The sequence below is a fragment of the Condylura cristata genome, unplaced genomic scaffold (assembly GCF_000260355.1).
Source record: "Condylura cristata isolate star-nosed mole 26May11 unplaced genomic scaffold, ConCri1.0 scaffold00020, whole genome shotgun sequence".
Taxonomy (NCBI): domain Eukaryota; kingdom Metazoa; phylum Chordata; class Mammalia; order Eulipotyphla; family Talpidae; genus Condylura; species Condylura cristata.
In genome coordinates, this window is record NW_004567121.1 from 27,955,562 (window position 1) to 27,968,103 (window position 12,542).

Consider the following 12,542-nt stretch of genomic DNA (forward strand, 5'->3'; position numbering starts at 1 on the left):
GCTGTCTGGTTACAGCAGCTCATCGCGGTGACCTGCTGCGGAGGATGATTTAGGAGGATGAGTTCACACCTCCTCAGACGTGTTTCTATACCCCCACGCCCGAAACACCCATGTTCCTTTCCCCCAGGCGGTTGCTCCCCTCCCCACCTTGTTCCCAACCCTCAGTTCTGTGGTCATATTTGTTTAGTTTTGTCTGTGCCTTAGTTTTGTTTCTCTGATTCCCACACATGAGGGAAATAATGGGATATATGTCTTTTTAGACACAAGTGTTCTCCATAACTGGATTGAGGCGTATTGTACATTTATGCATATTCACTTTTGCTTCATAGACCTTGGATTTGCTGTCCACTATTCCACCCTCTGGAGAACGTTTACCATGCAGCTGACTCTGGAGCATGAGCATACTTAACTGGAGTCTGGGTGCTGCTGACGGCCTGTCTATGTCTGCAGACATTCATGTCAGCAAGATGTAGCCAGACCCTTCCTGCCACATGCCTGCCTCCCGTTTGTTTTGGAAATACTCCCTTTCTAGGCACATTGTGGGGTGTGGGTTAGCTTATTCGCTAACATGCAGACGCTGTGTGCTCTGGGCATTGTTTGAACCATCCACCCCCCCCCTTTTTTAAAAAAAGATTTATTTATAAATACAGTGGGGAGAGGATTCACCAGAGATGGGAGTGGGGAGCAGAACAGTCAGATCCACGAAGTACACTGCTGAGGGGAGCAGCGGGCAAGACAGGAGAGATCTGCTGGCCATGTGGGTCAGCTCCCTGGACAGAGGTCGAACTTGTGTTGCAGTGGCTGCAATAGGTCCACATTCTGCGCTGTAACTCGTTGCGCCACCAGGGAGGGCCCTGTTGTAGCCTCTTAAGATTCTAGCCCAGCAAACATTTCTGACTCTGACGGGCAAATTATCATATCTTACAAAAAATGACCCAGAAACTTCAAAAGAGGGAGGGAATTTATGCAAAGGGCACAGAGAGATGTTCAAAGGGAACATGATGTCAACTTAAGTGTGGGTGCTAGTGGAAATGAGGGCGAAGCAGAGCAGTGAAGGAACCACAGACGGGGCCCTTGTGACTGACGGGGCTCTTGGAGCCCCTGAAGGTTCCTCTCTGTAGGGCCAACGACCAAAGTTATGACACTGTGGTGTGTGTTCAGAAGATGCTTTCTACAGCCCTGTCACCAAGTTGTTTTGAAATTCTTTCTTGTTCATTTGAAAATTTAATTCCTTCTTTCCTTCTTTTTTACTTTGACACAGAAATCCCCTGCAAAGAAGCTGAGCCATGCAATTAGTAAATCTTTGGGGTGTGTACCCACCAGAGAACCCCCACATCCTGTTTTTCCTGAGCAACCAGAGAAACCACTTGACCTTGCAAATATAGTGTAAGTATATACCTGGATCTGGATTCCACTGAAATGGAGACCTTGCTAGATTCTTTTGGATCAAACTCTAATGTCACCACACATGGGCGCTTCAGTTCCTGCTCTTTTCTTTTGATGGACTTATGACTTGGAGCTTTGATTTCTCTCAGTCACCCCGGGATCCGCGTGGAAACCTAGCTGTATCTTACCATTGCTACTCTGAGGGGCCAGCTTGCCCTGAGTGTGCATTCTTCCCTTAGGCCAGGGGTAACAGGCGTTTCTTTTCAGACTCATAATTCACACTGAGATTTAAAGATTAGTTCAGACTCCCTGACAATGGAATGGATTTAATTTGCTTTTTTGTGTTAAGAAAAAGTTGGGAAAACAAGATTATAAGTAAAACTAGATAGATATACAAACACACACACTCATCTATTTGAGTAGTCATGCGAAATACAAGAATGTTAGTGGAGAATAGAAAAATTAGAGAAATAAAGAGGAAAAGTGAGGCAGAGGAGAACAAAATGAAGGATGAGATTTACCTTCTAGACTGATGTCTTCACTGTTAGTGGTATGAATTATATACTGTGCTAGGTAACATTGGTAGATTTTTTTTGATCATTAATCTTTAGCAGGTATGTAGAGGGTATTTTGTTGGCGTAGACATTCATTTTCTTTCACTGACCTTGTGATTATAGCTTGAGTTCTTGAGATTCTTGATTTTTTTATTCAATATTGTACTAAAATGATACATACATATGAATTAAAAATTGCTAGTAAGAGCACGTAATGAAATGTAGCACAACCTCTCGTTGCTTTATTGAATTCTCTCTGGGTTTTAGCTCTACTGGTGGGTCTCTCCATATCTCTACGTAACATATTTAGAGCGTCATTTATTAATTTACCAGATTTAGACATTATTGAACTCCTTCTATGATATAAAGAAACCACCTCATTTACAATGACTTCCACTGTGTAAACTGCAGAAGTTAGTACTTTCTAAGTTTCCTTTCTCCTTTTCCTCCTGCCATTTTTCATCAATGCCATTACTTTTATCTGCTTCAAAGATGATAATATTTCTGGTCTCTTCTGTAACCTGACTAAGTTTTCTCAGCCTTACTAAGGGTTAAGTCTAAAAGCTGAAAGCCAAGTGGCAGCATTGCAGTTGATGTCACTCACACTCTTGTGCAGCTCCCTGGCTGGCCCTGTGCTTCTCTTCTCCTCAGAGTCTAGCCGGATGTCTTCCTCACATACCACGGATTGCGCAAAATCACTGCTGTTGATTCTACAAATGGATTGACTTTCCGGTCTAGTTTTTGTTATTTTTCCTTCAGTTTTCCATTACCTTTTTCCTGCCAGAAAAAAAAAAAAAAGGCTTTCCCTTAACTATGTTCCATAGAATTTTTTCTGTAATCCATTTTTGGCTAAAATTGTTAAACATTTTTCCTTTTAGACTATTGTTTTTTTAAGTTGCACTTTCTGTTTTAAAAGAACCCTTGCCTGAATGGGGTAGGGAGGAAGTGCATGAGACTATGGTGATGGCACAAGGGTGAATTGGTGATGGGAAGCCCACGGGGATTGCAACTGAGATGGAAAAAGGCACAAAGTGATGTAAAACTATTATTAAAAAAAAATCTTTGCCTGCCCCAGCATTGTATCGGCTCCCCACAACCTCTCCCCATATTTCCTTTCTCCTTCCTTTCCTCCCCCTTCCCTCTTTTTTAGAAGTTTTGGAGATGTTCTTTTTGCATGTCTTATTTCCCCCTGAATAACACTGGTTTATGACATCGCGTGGGTTTCAGGTATATAGCACAATCCATCATCTGTGGGGGCTGCATGTCACCACCAAAGTCTCTTTTTCCCTCCCTGCTGATGGTCTTGTCCTGTTGCCTGATTTATTCCTCTCCCTTGGGGACAGCCACTTTATTTCTGTTTTGATTGTCCATTTTTCCCCCCACATGAGTGAGACGATTTGCCTTTCTGGGTCTGATTTACGTCACCTAGCACATTAGTTTTTGATTCAACGGGAACGGGTGTTTGTGTGTGGTGTATGCAGAATGTCTAATGTTCTTGTCCTTGCTCCTTGGCAGTAGAATACTTACTTGTGCCGGGGCCATTTATTTGAGAATCCACCGTTTCCCCCACACCCACAGTGCTTCCATTGTCACCAGTGAAATTTCCAGACATGCACCTTTGGCTTCAGGTTCCTCATTCTTCACATTTTGTCTATCCGGGTTCCAGGATCTTACTACCTTACCTACCACCAGGCATTCAGTGATTTCCTTCAGGTGTGTCTCGTCCATCGTTAGTCCTCTGCTGTCTGTTGCGCAGGCTGCCCAGTCCTTCAGAATAGCTTGTGGGGAATTGGATTGGCGATTCACTGACTTTAAACATCAAATTGGAGTGAACCGGCATCTTTACAATCTTAAATCTTCTATCCCATGATTGTGATTTTTCTTTCCTCTTAAATATCCTTTAGTGTCTTTCAGTAGCGTTTTATTATTTGCCCCAGAAAGTCTTTTATATGTTAATTTGTTATCACTGTGCAAATGGTGCCTTTTCCCTATAGTTTTTAAATAGATAATTTGCATGCAATAAAATGCACCCACTAAGTATATAATTCAATGCATTTTGGGGCAAATATATACATTTGTGTAAATGATGTCTTTTTGGAATTGTATTCTTTATCGTTTGGTGCTAGTATATGGAAATGCAAATTATTTTGTATTTTAATCCACTATTTTAATAATTTGTTTAGTTTATTCATTCTAGAAATTTGTACTCAGGTTCTTTCGGATTTACTGTAAACAACTCTATCATCTCCATAATGATAGCTTTGTTTCTTCCCTCTACCCTTATACTTTAAAATATTAATCATTCTTTTTTCCCTTTGGTCTGATGCCAGCTAGAACCTCCAGTGCAGTATTGACTTTGGCTTAGCAGACATTCCTATGTTTCTACTAATCCCAATGAGAATGCTTTCTGCATTCATTAAGTATGTTGTTGAAGTGCTTGCAGAAGCTTTATCAGGTGAAAGAGGTTTCCTTTCATTCCTGGTTGGCTGAGAGTGCTTTCTTTCTGTCATGAATGGAAGTCAGACTTTATGAAAGTCTTTTTCTACAATAATTGAGATGATTGTATGAGTTTGTTTATTAGTGTGTTGAATTTCACTTTATTTTTAAACAGCACACTTCTGGAATAAATAAAAGTTCACTTCCCTTTTAAAAATGTTTTATATTTTCTTACATTGTTGTTAATTTTTGGACCATATTTGGTTTCTCCCCTTGAGTGTAGTCCCTGTAGTTCGCCATCAGCACAGCACTTGTGAAACACAGTCTCTTATGCTCATCCATCCCTCTGTTCGATCAGTACATCTCAGATCTGTGGTCAGCTTGCAAGTTTTTTATTACTGTGTCACCACTTCCCCCATAAGTGACCCTGTAGTGTGTCTTTCGCGTGTCTACTTTTAGTATATGTTCTTGAGAATGAAAGTGTTTCATGTAGTCTTTCAAAATTTACATGAGTGGTATCATGAACATTTTACTACCCTCTCCCTGTGATGGGCAACTTGGTTGTTTTCAGGGCTCCACTCCACATATAACACATCAGTCACCACTCCTGATGTTACCCCAGTGGGGCTGGGTAGAATTTCTTTATATCTGGGGTATAATTGAGTCAAGGTTATGGAAATGCTGATCAGGAGGCATGTGTGTGGATTCAGCAATTTGATGTAAACTAATTTACCTCTCCATTGTAATTCTTATTTTTTTTTAAGATTTATTTATGCATATAAAACTGGGGTAGAGGCCAGAGGTGTGGGGGCGGTGAGAGGATTCACCAGAGACAGAATGGGGAGCAGAACAGGCTGATCGAGAAAGTATACTGCTGAGGGGAGCAGCAGGCAGGTAGGAGAGGTCTGCCGCGCCATGTGGGTCACCTCCAGGGCCGGGGATCGAACTCATGCTGAAGCGACTGCAGCTAGCTTGTGCTGCGTCCTAACCCTTTGTGCCACCAGGGAGGGCCCTCCATTGTAATTCTGACCACATATTCCCCCTCTACCTGGTGCTCCTGAGTCCAGGGACTTCCTGGTCAGTTTCCCGAGAGAGAAACTTTTTGTCCTTACCGGTGCTGTCACCTGACTGTTGTTGGAGAGTGGAGTGAAGTGGAGGAGGTGAGAATTTGTTGCTGTACTTTCAGTCTTCAGTTTTTTTTTTTTTAATTAAGGTGACTTTACTTGTAACACAGTATATGTTTAGAAGTACAGGTTTACCCTTTTCAAATGTATGCTAACCGCACTGTGCCTACCAGCAAATACCAGCGAGCCTCCACCAAAGCCCACTGAGCCCTGCGCCCTGCGTGCCCACCTTCCCTCCCGCTCTTGTGTCCTCAGTTCTGCAGTCAGAATCTAAGGATTTGGGGGGATTAGTTTTATCTGTTCTTTTGCTTTGTTCCTTTATATTTCGAATGTGAGTAGATTCACCTGATACTTATTTTCCTTCATCTGACTTATCTGGCTTAGCATAATCCCCTCCAATTCTGTCCATGCTGTTGCAGATAGCAAGATTTCTTCTTTTTTTAATAGCTGAGTAGTATTCTATTGTGTGTGTGTTCCGTATCTTCTTTATCTAATCATCCAGCATTGAGCACTTAGGTCATTTCCATAACCTGGTTATTATAAATAGTGCTGTGGAGAACATTGGAGAGCAGATATCCTTTCAAATTAGTATTTTTATATTCTTCAGCTATATGTGTGGGAGTGAAATTACTGGATCATATGGCAGATCTATTTTTAATTTTTTGAAGACCCCCCCTACAGTTTTCATACAAACTGGACTAATTATCATTTTCACCACCAGTATTTAGGGGTTCTTTTGCACCCCTTGCCCACCCACCCTCTTATCAGCACTTTCTGGCCTGCTTCCTGTAGCCCATCCTAACAGGTGTGAGGTGGTGCCCTGCTGTGGCTCTGGTTTGTATTTCTTGGTAGTAAGTGATGATGAACATTTTTTTCACGTGCCTGTTGGCCAGTCTGATTTCTTGTTGAAGAGTCTTTTGAGCTCTGGTGTCCATTTTTTAATTGTGGTTTCGAATATATCTTAGCTATTAACCCCTTGCCAGTCAGTCCTCTTGATTTGAAGCTCCTCACCCATCTTCAGAAGCACCAGGAGCCTTTAATTCCTGAATGTTCCTCATCCTCCATGGTCCACTCTTCTCATCTCAGTATGAATTTGACCTCAGGTCTCTTGTTCGTAAAGAAGCCCTTTCTACACCTAGATTCAGTTAAAAATTTCAGTGGGAATTCTGTTTAAGACTGAGAGCTAAAAATTGGAACCTGAATTTTCCTTTTTTGATTCTTAACATCCTATTGGGTCTACCTTGGATTTTTTCTTAATAAATAAAACATTTTACATAAAATTCTGCTTTGCTACGTCCGGCCTAGTACTATTACCCTTTCTCTCCCATTCTTCCAACACTATTACTCTCTCTATTATCTCAGGGGAGCCGCTAACATTTATTTGGTATTTATCACTCTATGTTTTTATACTTTTCTAAATGGTCATGTATCCTTAAAGTCAGGAATTGAATGCTTCCATAAATGGTAATGTGCTCCATAGCTTTTGGTAAGTTCACTGCTTTATTAAGTTTTTGAGATTTTTCCAGAATCTCAAGTGATAGCATAGGGCACGGCACTGCTCTGTCCTCTAGCCGACACCGAGCTGTCTCCAGTCTCTGGCTGTCCTGCCGTGCTGCTGTGAGCATTCCTGCACCGTAGGTTTCCCTAAGGTTGGGTCAGAAGACACGAGCATTACACAGCGCTAACAGGTGGGGCCGTAGTGCAGCAGAATGTAGCCCAGCTGCTCAGAGTCCCGCAGAGTCCTGCTCATGCATGTGGTCTGTGCAGACTCGTGGGGCTGGGAGCGTGGGCCCGGACACGCGCTTCCGGCCCCTTCATCCCTGGGGTCCGCGCAGACCCGTGGTCCTGGGAGCGTGGGCCCGGACGCGCGCTTCCGGCCCCTTCATCTCTGGGCCTGCATCCTAGCAGAGGCTCCCGCGGGCTACAGCGGGAGCGAGCGCGCAGCTCAGCCGTTCCCTGCAGGGGTGCAGACTGACACCCGGGCTTCCCACGCGGTTCTGCCTACTTTCAGCATGCAGTCTCCTGCGCCCCCAGGAAGGGGCGAAACCAGGCCGCCATGAACTCTGGCAGTGTATACCACAGACATCAACTCCACTTGCCGCTACCTGGAACTGAGATATGTAGTTCAAGTATTTATTAATCTAAAGTATTCCCAAACCAAAACTGTTGTTATCAGTTCACTCAAAAGAAAAAAGAAAGGCAGTGATAATTTCCCTTTTAGGCTCTGGTGAAATATTGAGTCATCAATGCAGTGTGGCTTGATTATATCGCCTTAACAAACTTTTCAACTTGCAAATTTCTGTTTTACAGAATTTTTGTTCTATATTACTGCATATCAGTGGTTTCCAGCATGGCAGATATTAGGGTCATTTGGCTTTAAAAAATAAAAATTATCATGTTACTTCCATTCTAAATCAACTGAACCATTATTCCGGATATTGTCTGGGAATCTACCTATTGAAAAAAACCTCTGGTAAATCTGAGGAGTGTATGTATTGTAGCTTTAGAACATAACCTGGTGGCCCAAAGGGTTACGACTCAGCACTATGGAGTTATTCGCAGCCACTGCAGCCTGAGTTCCATCCCCAGGCTGGGAGCTGACCCACATGGCACAGCAGACCTCTCCCATCTCACCCGCTGCTCCCCCCAGCAGGGCATTTCAGTAGATCTGCCTGTTCTGCTCCCCACCCTGTCTCTGGTGAACCATCTCATACCTCTGTACCCCAGCTCTTGTATGCATAGGTAAGTAAATCTTTAAAAAAAGACATAACTGGCTTTTAGTTTTTTGTGGACAAAGCTAAGAATTAAGTATTAAACATCCAAAAAGTACTTAGAGTGTAACTGAAATACAAGGATGTGAATAGCCATTCTTCACTGTTGCTGGAATTCTTCATTAGCCATCCACTTGGCAAATATTTATTGAAAACCTTCCAGTACTAGCAAAGAGCAAGTAGTGCTGATGTGCTGATATGTGCACATGTCGGCAGTGTGCTAACATGCAGACAGGTTTGAGGGAGTGAGGGAGTCGGGTTTATAAAGTGCAGTGTCTTCAGCTGACTTCCTTAGGAGAGAGTTACGGGCATAGCTCAGAAAATGAGAAATGGGGGGGGGGGGGAGATGGGCTGCTGCTCATTTCTAAGCATGATTGGGGGGATTTACTGTTTTGTGTCTAAGAGGTGAAGGCCGTCACTACATTTGAATTATTTTTTAAAATTTAATTTAATTTTGTGTTTCTGTTGTCGAGGCAGTAGTGGTTGAATGCTGTGTGTGACCTAGGTACAGGGTCAGGGTCACCCCCTTCAGGTGCGTTACCGCACCCAGCGCCCAGCGTCCTCCAGCACAGTCCTCTGTGCCCACCCATTTTGCTGTGCCCATTCTCCTCCCCCTCCTGTATTCACAGCTCATGCATTCAGCAGAACACTTCATCTAGCTCGCTCACGAGGCCTTTAATCATTGGTTAGCCGTGTTAACTTGGGTAAGTCTTTTTAGAGAGAAAGAAGAGAATTTTCTTACAAATTATGAGCCTTTGCACATGGTGGTATTGTTTTTAAGCATGTCAGTTGTTCATATTTGTTTTGCTAAAAACCAGTAATCCTGAGTCATACGAACCCTTCATAGCACATGGAGAACTGGTGCTGGAGCCCAAGGGACCGGATGACTGACTTGGGGAAGCCTTTTCCTCAGCCCTTCATCAAACAGCCTCCATGTAGGCCCCTCCTTTATAGCTATTTCTTAGATAGCCTGTTTACTTGCTCAGAGCTTAAGGGGTACTTGCTCTAAAACCTGTAACTTTGACCTTTTAGAGTGATATCTTCCTCAGAGTAGAGAATAAAGTGCACATTCTCAGTTTACAAAAGAAAACATCTGTCCCCAAAGTGCACTTTGATTATGAGCGATTATTCCTTTTAACAGAAATGTCACTGAGCATTTCACATGTAAACATCTTAGTGAAGAAGATCAAGTTGGAAAAAGCTGTTTACCATCTCTTCAAACCTACTAACATTTTTATATACATATTTTATGTCGAGTAGTTTTTCAGTGTCTTTTTTTGTAGGATTAAAAATTATTTATCCACGACTGAAAAACATTCTGAAAAGTGCATGTGTGTAACCCTGATGCCCAGAGACAAGCACAGGCACTTTGTGGTGACTAAGAAGTATATGAAAAACTAGGTCAGTTTACAGGCAACCAAAGAAATGCAAATTATAAGAAATTGTTCTCAACTGTTATAAAGTTGGAAAATACCCACACAGGTCAAGGCAGAAAGTTCTGTATTAAGATGTGATGGGATCTTCCTACAGGCCAGAAACACAGTATGAAGTAAAAGCCATAGAAAGTACATTTATTTGACTAAGCAAATTCGCTTTTTAAGAACTCACCCTGAAGAGCTAACTGGACACAGGGCAGGTCAGAACAAAGAGTGCAAAAATGTTTTCTGCAACAATGTTTAATGAAGCCAGAAAATAAGAAGCAACCTAAATTCTCCATAATAGATTCTATATATGGTGCAATAAGTAACAAGCACTGTTTACTTTTTAGTGATCTAAAGTTATATTGACTAAAAGGGCTGTGAACTATACTGCTCAGTTCAAAGAACGGCAGTATCCCACAGAAACACATAGTGACGAGGTCTCAGCAGCGGGCAGAGGGTGCCCCCCACAGTGAGGCTTCAGAACGAGACCCAAAGCACCTGAAAGTTTTAACTTTACCCTCATTGGAAGATTTTCCATAGAAGAGGGACATGTAGAATTTTGCATTTATAAAACTGACTGCTGTGTGGAAGATAGGGAGTAAGCAAGGGTGAAAAAGAATAGGCCAGCTCGGGCTTGGACTGTCGTGGTAGTAATACCAAAAAAACCTTAATTCTTACCATTATTGCATGTCCAAGAATAAAATTAAAACTCTGGACATTTGAGACAAGAATTGAAACTAGTAAAAGATCATGGATATTTTAATGTTAACTGCTGTTGCACAGTTGACAGTATATTTATTCAGATTCTTACAAATTCAAGCATTGTTGATATTAAACATTTACATTGTTCACAGCCTTTTGCTCACTTGTCCTATGCTTATTCTTTCACTTAGCACTCACAGCAGCCTTTGCAGTATAAATATCGCTAAACTATAATGATCAGGAAACAGTATTGGTGAGGTTGGTTGACCTGCCAAAATCACAAGTCACGCCCTGAATTAGGACCCCTGGCCCCGTGCCAGCCTTCCCAGGGCATGTTTCCTTATTTATTGAGCAATTAAGAAACTATTGGTGTAGAAACACAGTAATTGGACCATTGCTTGAACCCTGTGTTTAGTTTTAGAATCAAGCACCAACACTGAATAGCTGTAACCTTGCTGAAAAATAGACGTGAGACAGGATGATATTATAGAAGAAAAACTAGATTTAAAATCCAAAGACACTAATTTGCTCCTTTGTAAAATAATAGTACAACTTAGCTTAATTTCTTAGGATGTAGTTTAAGAGCAATGTGTCTGAAAGTATTTCTAAGCAGTTAGGATGCTATCATTATTAAATTCTAAACTTTTAAAGTCTTTTCCTCAGACTAAAATCACATGACAGAAATGTAGACTGGGACTCTATCTTGTTCTTCACTGAATTCCTACTGCCTAAAATAGTACCTTGTGTGTGGTGGGCACTTAAAATGCTTTGAATGAATACATGATACTACACATGATTTTTCTAAACAGATTATGTCCTCCATCCCCCCACCTGTGAATGCTTGGATTTCCCTTCCTAAAACTTGTTATGTGCCTGCAGTACCTAAGGCTTCCACTAGATGTCAGGCATATTTCCTTGATGCGTTCATTATGTTGCTTTTCTGGTGAGTTGGAATATTGAGTAAACAATGTTTTTCAAGTAAATCTTAAGACTTGTATTCAAAACAGAACTAACTCACTTATTAACACTAGAAACACTAGCCTAATTCAAGCAATTTGCTGTTGCTAAGGATCTTAATTATCTAACCATATAGTACTTACACCTAATTTATTTAATTAGTGGTTAATCACCATTACATTTCATTTCAGTTTATGGTTATCTCTGAAAGAAAGCAAATCTTCCTGATGTTGGCTTAGTGTATTCTTCTGACTTCTGGCAAAGAAGAGTATATAGTCAGTGTCCATCAGATACACCTGTGATTGATACTTGTTTGCATAGAGCTTGCCAACTATTGCCATAGTCTAACTAGCCTGTTGCCTATTTTTTTTAATGGTCTGTGATCTGAGAATGAGTTTAATATTTAAGATGGTTGAAGAGCAATAAAAAGAGTATAATTCGTGAAATAAAGACTATTTTGTGAAAATTACATGAAATTCAATTTTCATTGCTCTGAGTAAAGTTTTTGGGACTCAGCCATGTGTATGCACTTCTACATTGCCTATGATTGTTTTGGGGTTACAATGGCAAAATTAGTGTTTGCAGCTGAGATCATATTATCCGTAGATATGTTTATTACCTGTCCCTTTACGGAAAAAGTTTGCCAACTCCCACCTCTAAGGAAGGGTTAGTAAAATAACTGAATATTTAGGGCACTTTGTGTTTTTGGTATTTTTCCCTGGAATGTTCATCATCATCTTTAAATTAATAGTCAGGACAATTTGGTAACTTCTGTTGGAGCTTCTGGATAAATTTTGTTACCTAGAAAACACATTGCTTTCCGCTGTCTCTTACCATTGGTGTATGTGCAAAGATACTGCATGTTAGAACAGCTGGGCCAAGTGGTGTTCTCCACATCTTGTTTCCAAGGTACTAACCTAGGCAGTGAAGGAATACTATTCTTTATATTATTCCATAGTTATAATTTATTTCACATGGCTCTTATTCTATTTAACTTTTTTTGTGTTTAATGCTGATTACACTCTGTATATTTGGTTTACTTTGATCAGAAAATATGTCATTTTTTGCTTTGTTCCTATGTCAACCTCACAGATTTTTTTTTTATTAAAAAGTTTATTTTTACATCATTTTTCACATTTTTTTTTCATCTCAATTGTAATCCCCACGGGTTTCCCATCACCAAATCACCCC

General features: G+C 41.1%; 1 protein-coding gene across 10 annotated transcripts in view; it reads left to right on the plus strand.

Moving 5' to 3' along the window:
* Positions 1–12,542, plus strand: part of DTNB (dystrobrevin, beta) — a 200,063-nt gene that overhangs the window by 101,039 nt on the left and 86,482 nt on the right. For all 10 annotated transcript variants that reach the window (XM_012727567.1, XM_012727562.1, XM_012727565.1 and 7 more), the window contains one exon: positions 1,262–1,386. In XM_012727567.1, coding sequence (XP_012583021.1) covers positions 1,262–1,386 — 125 coding nt within the window. The remainder of the gene's footprint in view (positions 1–1,261; positions 1,387–12,542) is intronic.